Here is a 10351-nt window from a genome sequence, read left to right as displayed (position 1 = left end):
AAAACCTTGGCTGTAGGCTTGAGCTTCTTGGCTCGGCATAAGCCTCTGAAAGCCACCAGAATTCGCCATGAGTTCGGATGTACTTGGGCTATACATACGTGGTGGAACTTCAAAACGTCCTTGTAGAAGTCGTCAAGAGGAAATCGGAGCCCGGCTTTTAATTGCTCTTCATATATCATGATCGCATCATTTTTTTCAAAGAAGTGATCGGCTCGGAGATCTCCATGGCATCTGATAAGCTCGTATGAGTCGGTCCGAAGGTTGTACTCTTGACTGATCAACTGCAGATCGGTTTCTTGGAGGATCGACGGCAACTCATCCACGGGAAGATTTTCTCTCCCAGAGGAATGTGTTCGTCTCGATTATGCCGACCACGAGCTGAAACAGAGGTCGTAGGAGGCTCAGGGCGCCCACTCGACCTAATCACCTCGACTTCATTCGATGACCACGATACATGGATGGAAGGAGGGCTCGCCGCTCTCTGACCCTCGGCGCCGCTCATTTTCAAAGAAATGAAAGAAGTTTAACTAAGAGAAAGATCAAAACTCTTACCGGAATGTGATCGGCGTCGGAAAAACTTGAAGAAACGAGAGAATTTTAAAATCGCTCACAAAGTGCTGAAAATGACATAAGGGAGCAACTGACTGACCCTTCCCCTATTTATACCCGTCTGAGCATTCAATGCTCACAGTGTCCCAAGTGACGCATCGGTTAGCGAAATCCACCCGCTTTCCTGACACGTCGTAGGAAGATTCTAGAAACACCATAAATAAATTAAAAGGAGATCGGCTAGCTAAGATCATCGGATTAAGGCGGATGTTCAGAGTTACAGATCGGCTAAGGGTGATTTAGTTAGGAACCAGATCGGATATGCACATGAGAGATCAGAAATTAATCAAGGCAATAATTAAATGATAACTGTCAAATAAAATTTTATTTCATTTCCAAAAGGTCAGATTACATCATTTGGGCGATCTCAAGAGATCGGATTACATCATTAAGAACTTTTAAAGGTCAGATTACATCATTTGGGCGATCTCTAAAGATCGACACTACATCCTACCTAGTAAGGACCTATGTCAAAGCCTAGTCTTGTGGCTGAATCAAAAGATGTGTTTGATCAGAAAGCCAGCCATAGGCACCGGATAGATGTGCAGCTCAGATGGAGTGACTATGACTCTCATGATGGTAAGCGGAGTCATCGTCGATGTCATCGACCAGAACCGAGTTGCAGTCGGAACGCCCGATCTGGTGAAGAGCCAAATGAACTTCAAGAGGCGGTCACCGATTTTAAAAAGGGAAATTAGCAGTCCTCTCGCCAGAAATCAGTTCACCGATTATATTAGTAGACTGATTCGAGATCGGTACGATCGACATTTTTTATCTTGATCGATAAATTAGTCCAGTTCTCTCACTGTCATCAAATGTGGTTCTCATGATTATCCGATCACCGGGATCATAAATTTTCAGTCGAGGAACAAAGAGGACAATCATAAAAAGATAAAAAGCGGTCACTATGGCCAGAATTGTTACCGGAGAAACTAGGACAGGAGAAGTGGAAAATGGGAAGAGAAGAAATGGAATATGGGAGAAATTCCATGCCGATGCGTATATATAGGGGGTCTGAGCATTTATTACTTGCGGAAACTGAAGCAGATGCATCGGTAACCGAAGAATTAAATGCTTTGACTGAGGCAGATCGGATAGAAGGGAAGGTTCTAGAATGGGAGAGATCGGGAGAGGGGCCCGATATGAGAGATTGGAAAAGGGGTCATAATAGAGAGATCGGAAGGAATAGGAGATCGGAAAGCAAGAAGAGGATGAGACGACTTCCAATAACTCTCTACATAATCAGAGCCGAGGTAGTTAAAGCGTTGCAGGCGTGATCAAATCTTCAATGCACGCCTCATTTGCAGAATCGCCCACATTGCTGATAGACGCCAAAAATAGTTATGACAGTTCTGTACATCACAATCCTCACCGTTGATCATACTTGCAAGGATAAACTCGGAGCCCTTGGATCAAAAACAGATGACAGGTCCGGCGCCTTTTATTCCCAGCCCTCTGATCCATCTTGTAAGGAAGGATCCTGAACCGTTGGATTAGGAAGAAAAAGGACGGACGTTCTGGATGGGATCCTAGCCATCCATTTTAATTCTCTTTAATTCTCAAACATTGGATTATGTCCTTTTAGATCCAAACCTTCCATCTCCCTAAGGGGAGATCCTGACCCTTCATTAGTAGCACCCGTTCCCTATAAATATCTGCATGCAATACTATAGAAGGGACGGATGAAAAGGTGGTGGTGATTATAGTGGAAAGGCTTTGAAATTTAATTCAGTCTTGCTACTTTGCCATTCTAAGCTTGCATGAAAATTGAGAAACTTTAGAAACTAGTTTTCTCGAGTATCTCCGGTGATAGAGAGTTTTCGAACCCTGAAATCCTTCATTTTCAGTTTGTTCATTACTCTACTACACCATTTCCGTTCAGTCTGGTCTTCATCACCCCAACATCAGCACATTATTCTTTCAACCTGATCATTTTGACTCAGTTTTCGTCGCTTCGGTTCAACTACATTTTAACCTGGTTTCGAAAATCTCGGAGTAAGCATTGATCCTCGTATCGCCAGCGTTCAACTCTATAATACTTGTGATCCCCAGAGTCAGTTTGATATCCTTGATCTCACACAGGTAAGTGCCCAGACTGTCATCTTTCCGAATGCTCTCATTTTACGTTCTCTGCTTTTATTTTCGAAATTCTCATTAAGTTCAGTTATATTAAAATCTCCATGCGGATCCTTCAGGCCGATAATTACTCTCTTGAGTTTACTTTTTCTATTTTCCAGTTCACATTATTTATTTGTTCTAAGTTTTTATTTCCTTCGAATATGGGTGTTTCGGTTACAAGTAACTTCTAGGTAATTTAGCAAAGTGTTGGTAGCAATATCCTAACGTGATAGTGTCTTTTGGAAATAAGTAAAATAATCAAAGAATGAATAGGGAATCAGGAGAAAAGTCATGAGGTCGGGTTACTAAGTGAGTCTAGGAAATAACATAATAAAGCTGGGACCGAGATAGGTCCCCAAACTAGCAACCGAAATAAATCAGATGTAGCTAGTCTAAAGGTTTGAACAAGAGAGTCATATACGAGATCGGTGAGAGGCTCGATTTTAAACCGAATGCTTTAAGAGGTCGGGGGAGAGTTCTTACCCGATCCTCATTCAAACAGAAACATGGAGATCGGAGGAGAGTTCTTATCCGAGATCCTTCCTTAAAATCTTAAACCGAATGCTTTAAGAGGTCGGGGGAGAGTTCTTACCCGATCCTCATTCAAACAGAAACACGGAGATCGGAGGAGAGTTCTTATCCGAGGTCCCTCTTTAAAATCTTAAACCGAATACTTTAAGAGGTCGGGGGAGAGTTCTTACCCAATCCTCATTTAAGCAAAAACACGGAGATCGGAGAAGAGTTCTTAACTGAGATACCTCTTTAAAATCTTAAACCGAATACTTTAAGAGGTCGGGAGAGAGTTCTTACCTGATCCTCATTCAAATAAAGACGCGGAGATCGAAAGAGAGTTCTTATCCGATATCCTCCGTTAAAATTTTTGAACCAAAAGAGGTCGGGGAAGAGTTCTTACCTGATCCTCATTCAAATAAAAAGGCGGAGATCGGAGGAGAGTTCTTATCCGAGATCCTTCATCAAACTTTAAGCCAAACACCCTAAGAGATCGGGGGAGAGTTCTTACCTGATTCTCGCCTAAATTAAAACAGGGAGATCGGAGGAGAGTTCTTATCCGAAATTTTCCACTCAAAATTCCTAATAAAATATATTTAGAGATCGGGAGAAGTTCCCTGCCCGAGCTCTCTTAACAAAATTCAAACTAAATGACATAACCCCAATACACAAGACAACCTCCCTCAAACACTTACTCACCAAAGGGCCATCTCACGAACTTGTGTTTTGCACCAAGGATTAATATCATCACTATCCCAATCCCCTAATTACCCTTTTAATTTATGAAAGAACATAAGATTAAATCTGTTTACCCTCATGGAGGGACGAGGCGGGGTGCCTAACACCTTCCCCGCCCGTATATGGACCCTGAACCTGAATCTCTGTTTTCGAAGTGGTTTCTTTTAATTTATTTTCACAAATGGTTTTCTTTAATTCCCCTCAAAATTAAAGTGGCGACTCCTCACTCTTTCTCACTTCGGTGAGTGTTCGTCCAGGTGACCGTAAAATACCATGCGACAGAGGTATTAAGCAAGATTTGAAAATGGAGCTCCAAAGGGAGGAAAGATTATGGGCCCAGAAAGCCAAGTAGGATTGGTTAAAACATGGGGACAAAAATACATCTTACTTCCAAGCGAAGGTTATCCAACGAAGAAGGATAAATTGCATCTTGAAAATAAAGGATGGGCATGGTAATTGGCAAATTGTGGTGCAATTGCTGCTATTGCGAGGGACCACTCCTCAATTCTAACGGGCTGGAGTTTTAAGCGAATAAAAGGTATAGTGGATGCCCTTATTTTGGAATCCTTAGCATGCAGGGAAGCCATTTTGCTGGCCAAAACAAAAGGATTCTCATTCGTTATCATTGAAGGAGATGCACTATCTGTTATTAAAGATGTCCAAGGGAGACTTTCTTTCAGCTCTTCAGCAAGAATCATTCTTGACTCTCAACATTTAGCAAGGGATTTGGATTCAGTGCTTCTTTGTTAATCCTTTGACTTAATTCAACTATGTGACTTCTTCTTGCTCAATTTAAGGGCTACAATGCAATTCTACCTTTGGAAAAGAAAAAAAAAAAAACTCTTATAATATCATTGAAATATATAAAAGTATTAAAAAGAGATAAATACATTAAAAATAATAATACATAAAGGTAAAATTGAAAAAAAATATATTAATTTTTTAATTTTTAAAAATAGTAAATAAAGTAGAATAATTTTTTTTTCTAAATCATTATTATAATGAGACAGAAGGATAAATAATAATAATAAATACCACATTTCATAGTTCTTCAATTCATATAAAAATGGGGTTGGGACAATTTGAGTATCCAAGAACAAGATTACCGACACTTTTTTTGAGTCAAAATCCTCATCAAAATGTAATAAAAACAAATCCCCATTCTCAATGCATCTTTGCATAATACTAATTAATTTAATTTATACAACTGCAGATAATTATGGATTGGATTAGATTCTTCCAAATTGCTTTTTTAGTTTGCACGTCCGTAGACATATACTGACCTGACGGAAGATATATCTCATATACTTGTTTTAGCTTTTGATGCAGAAATGGTAAAGCCATGTCAGGAGGCAGTACGTCCTGGGCCTTCCAGGTTACAATTCTCGCTCCCACACGAGTAGGGCCTGGTCAAAAATCTGTTTCCTTTTCAGTTTCACTTGAATTATTCCTAATTTCATGCGTTGGAGTTGGTGTGAAAGATTTCGATGGATCTGCTTTGTTTGAATCTTAAAAATCAACCTTTGGGGTTGAAATTCCATATTCTGAACTAATTAAGTTAGAATCATCCTCCTTCACGTTGAGCTTCCTAAAACTTGAATTGGAATTAGAATTAGATTTTTTTTTTATTTAACATAACTGACATAATTGAGAAGAAATAGCATAACTAAAATAACCAACATATATAAACCAAAAATAACATAATTAAAAAAACCAAAAATAACATAATTAAAATAAATACTAATTATATTATTAACATAATTAAAATAGAAATTAATGTAATTGACATAAATATAAAATTTAATGTAAGTAAATAAAACATAATTAAATAAAATTAAAATAATTTGAACTTATGATTAACTAAAAAAATAATAATTTTGATAAAATAATTTCAAATTAAATTTAAAGAAAAAGTAATTTTTTGATGCATGCTAAGGGGTGGTCCATTTGGTTTAAATAAATTGGAATTAGGCCCGAACACACATATTGGACATGGACTAACTACAAAACACTGCGTTTAATTTTATTTGAGGCCCAATATATATTTATTTATTTGGATAAATGAAGTTAGAATTTAAAAAAATCCGGACTTACATTCTTGCTTGATATCCATAGATATATGAAATTAATTGGAAAGATAATATATATGAAATACAACGAAATTTCTAAAAAAAAAATAAAAATAAAATTATAGATCTACTAAATATATATATATATAGGGATATATGCAGTTAACTGCAATTAAAACCCAAATAAAATAAAAAATCGCCGAATGGTATTGCTTAATTTATCCTGCAAGAAACTAATTTCCAGTTAATTGGACTTGCAAATATATATGGAAAAACGTTTTATTTATGAATAATTAATTAAATAAATATGTAATGATATATGTAGTTTGGACTTCTTATGGTGGCTAATCATTATCATATCGTATGTGATATAGATAATTACTGCTAAACCTGATAGGGTTCTTGTATAAACAGAATTTCAAATCTTATAGGACACCCTCTCGTATTTTGCTAAAATAGTAATATAACTTCACTCTCCCTTCCCATATAAATATGGGTGTAAATAGTCAATAAATACTGTTAATTCATAATAATTAAGCAGAAACACAATGCAGTTATCAAAGTCTGTGCTTTTGTTTTTGTTTTTCACTCATTTTTGTTTATTTCAAACGCCTGCATTTGCTATTAAAAAGGTATTATTTCTATATATATACATTTTACTGTTTCTTGGTCAGTTAGTGTACTTGTGTTCTATTTTCATTTTTATGTTTTTTTGAAGTCTTATATAGTGTACTTGGGATCCCATTCACATGCTCCTCAAGTTTCTGAGGCTGATCTTCAAGCGGTAACTCGGTCTCATCATGAGTTTTTAGGCTCCTTTATTGGAAGGTATGAGTCAAGATTGTCTTTAGATTGGAAATAGATACACTAATGATAAAATTTAAAATATATATATTTTCATATGCAGTACTGAAAAGGCTAGAGATGCAATTTTCTACTCATACAAATACCATATCAATGGATTTGCCGCTCATCTTGAAGAGGAAGAGGCAGCTCAAATTGCAAAGCATTCAAAGGTTGTATCAGTTATCTTGAACGAGCCAAAACAGCTTCATACAACACATTCATGGGAATTTATGTTGCTGGAAAAGAATGGTACAGTACATCCTAGTTCCTTGTGGACCAAAGCCGGATTCGGTGAAGATATCATCATAGCTAACCTTGATTCTGGTAGTGTTTCATTATTATGTATTGATCATTATTGATTACAAGAAAAAGGCCAAATCATTCAACTGCAAGCATTCGTATGTGCTTTCCTTTTTTTTTTTTTAGGTGTTTGGCCTGAATCAAAGAGTTTCAGCGATGAAGGATATGGTCCCGTACCATCAAGTTGGGTAAAAGGAAAATGTCAGAATGATACATTAGTTCCATGCAACAGGTTTGTACTGCTAGATCATTTGTGTATTTTGCTAAGTGCACCAAATTTATTGTGAATTTTTTTGAGCAATATTCACTGATACAAGTAGTTTACCGTTGCAGGAAGCTTATCGGAGCTCAATTCTTCAAAGAGGGTTATGAAGCAGATGGAAATGAATTGGACCCCTCTTTCTACACTGCTCGGGACTACGAAGGCCATGGAAGTCACACACTGTCAACTGTCGGTGGTAACTTTGTTCCCGGAGCCAGTTTGCACAATGCAGAAGCAATCAGTGGAACTGCTAAAGGTGGTTCTCCAAAAGCTAGAGTGGCTGCTTACAAGGTGTGCTGGCCTGGAGCAGGATGCTACAATGCTGATATATTGGCAGGATTTGAAGCCGCCATCCGTGATGGAGTTGACGTGATTTCACTTTCCATTGGTGGGGAGGTTCAGGATTACAACCATGATGTAATTGCAATTGGTGCATTCCATGCTATTCAGAAGGGAATTGTAGTCGTGTGCTCTGCAGGTAATGATGGACCAACCCCATCCAGTGTCACAAATATTGCTCCTTGGATTATAACTGTTGGAGCAAGCACCATAGACCGACAGTTTCAAACTTGGGTTGAACTCGGCAACGGTCGCCGCCTTAAGGTTCCTCACTTTCTACAAACTCTAATTTCTTGCCATTTGTATATAATAATATACCCATTTATTCTGTTCTGTTTCCGGTTCTGAATTCAGGGAGAAAGTTTTACCAAGGAAATGCCTGAATCTAGATTATATCCCCTTATTAGTGGAGTGCAGGCTAGGGCTTCTAATGCATCTGCTAAAGACGCGTAAGAACAAGCATACATTTTCCAACTTATATTTATGGCTGCAAACTTGAGGTACTTCCATCATTTTATTCATTTATTTTTATCGTGAAATGCAGTGAGCTTTGTAAGCCAGGATCATTGGATCATGAGAAGGTCGGGGGTAAGATCTTGGTTTGCTTGAGGGGGGAAAATGCAAGAGTCGATAAAGGTCTGCAAGCCTTCTTGGCTGGTGCAGCAGGGATGATTCTTTGCAACGATAAGCAAAATGGTAATGGACTCGTTTTGGATTTTCATTTTCTGCCTGCGTCACACATCAACTATACAGACGGCCTCACTGTCTTTTCCTACATTAACAGTACCAAGTATTCCCTCCGTCTCTAACCCTGCTCTTTTTCTTTCTTTAGAAAATTCTTTGCTACACTCGTGAGAAATACACCAAACAACATTTGTTTGGTGCAGTGCTCTAGGTGCAGCCAAGTGCTACCCCTTAATTACAGTGACGTCTGATCAAATAATTTCTTTCATATAATTTAACAGTAATCCTGTGGGATATATCACGCCTACAGAGCAAGTTATTGGCGTAACACCTGCTCCAGTCATGGCTTCATTTTCATCTGTTGGGCCGAATCCTCTTACACCTGAGATCCTGAAGGTTTAAATATTAATTGCTAATCCCATAATCTTTAAATATTAATTGCTAACCCCATAATCTTGTTTATTTTTATAATCAACCAATGTATATATGAATTATTTTTAATGTCCCTCAATGTTGCAGCCTGATATTACTGCCCCTGGAGTGAATATTATAGCAGCCTTCAGTTTAGGAAAAAACCTTACTGGTCTAGACAATGATAACCGTACGACTCCTTACATCACTATGTCTGGTACATCCATGTCTTGTCCCCATGTCTCTGGAGTTGTCGGTCTTCTCAAATCACTCCATCCTGGCTGGAGTCCTGCTGCAATTAGATCAGCAATCTCAACAACTGGTGAGATTGGGAAGCTTAAGCTTAATTTTCCAAAAGTTTACTTGCATAATTAATTTCTGCTTGTAATCCTGTTATTATAATTCTTGTGCAGCAAGAACAAGAGATAACACTGACAATCCAATGCTTGATGGATCTTTTGAAAAAGCAACACCATTCAGTTATGGTTCTGGACATATAAGGCCAAACCGTGCCATGGATCCAGGTTTAGTCTATGACTTAAGCGTCAATGATTACTTGGACTTCCTTTGTGCCAATGGCTACAATGATACCATGGTTGAGCAGATCTCTCAGAGTCCTTATAATTGCCCAAAATCAGCTAGTCTTCTAGATTTCAACTACCCCTCAATTACAGTCCCTGCACTGTCTGGCTCAGTAACGTTGTCCCGAAAATTGAAGAATGTGGGTTCACCGGGAAAATATGTTGTTCACATTCGAGAACCATATGGAATTTCAGTTTCTGTAAAGCCAAGGATCTTGAAATTCGAGAAGATTGGAGAAGAGAAGAGCTTTAAGATCACTTTGAAAGCTAAGTGGAAGGGTGCAGCCAAAAACTATGAATTTGGAAGTCTAACATGGACAGATGGTTTCCACAATGTTAGGAGTCCAATTGTAGTTGCTGCTGCTTAGGCAATAGGTCTATGTAGCTGCTAGGAGTTAGTTTTCAGCTTAATTAATTGTTTGTTAGATTGGGGAAGAGAATTAAATTGTTTGCCTAACATATTTATATCATTTTAAATTGGTTGCCTCATTATACCATTGGAAATTGGTTATCATTTCAGTTAATTAAAGAAAAAAATTGCTGCTTATTTGCCTTTTCCCACTATTGTTTTAACCATTATAATAGCTCTTGTGATGTTTCTGTTTTAAATGGTTTAAAAATAAGCAAAATGAGAAGGGAGACAAAGAAGCAAAACGAGCATTCAGAAGTAAAACGAGCATTCAGATATCAGTTTAAGAAATTTAATTATCTTTCCATGTGATATGCTGGTTTTGAAATTTGATTATGATTGTCAGATTTGGCTGGTTTATTTTTCATTTTTCTTTTTTGAAAGGACATTGAGCTAAAAAGCAACTTTGATAGAATTAGAGAATGGGGATGTGAAGGAAAGTTTGTAGAGACCCGAGTTCAAGGGCAGATATGTC

At 37.7% G+C, this 10351-nt stretch overlaps 1 protein-coding gene across 1 annotated transcript; it reads left to right on the top strand.

Moving 5' to 3' along the window:
* Window positions 1-6536: 6536 nt before the first annotated feature.
* Window positions 6537-9938, top strand: LOC110654969 (subtilisin-like protease SBT5.4). Its single transcript, XM_021811112.2, has 10 exons — window positions 6537-6676; window positions 6763-6872; window positions 6952-7214; window positions 7317-7422; window positions 7524-8055; window positions 8146-8240; window positions 8336-8581; window positions 8757-8871; window positions 8995-9208; window positions 9300-9938. Exons 1-10 carry the CDS (start codon window positions 6593-6595, stop codon window positions 9833-9835), a joined length of 2301 nt encoding a protein of 766 aa, XP_021666804.2. The 5' UTR covers window positions 6537-6592; the 3' UTR covers window positions 9836-9938.
* The last annotated feature ends 413 nt before the right edge of the window (window positions 9939-10351 follow it).

The sequence above is a fragment of the Hevea brasiliensis genome, chromosome 3 (genome assembly GCF_030052815.1).
Source record: "Hevea brasiliensis isolate MT/VB/25A 57/8 chromosome 3, ASM3005281v1, whole genome shotgun sequence".
Classification (NCBI taxonomy): Eukaryota; Viridiplantae; Streptophyta; class Magnoliopsida; order Malpighiales; family Euphorbiaceae; genus Hevea; species Hevea brasiliensis.
The sequence above is the reverse complement of the archived record's forward strand: the minus strand, read 5'-3'. Positions and strand labels throughout refer to the sequence as shown.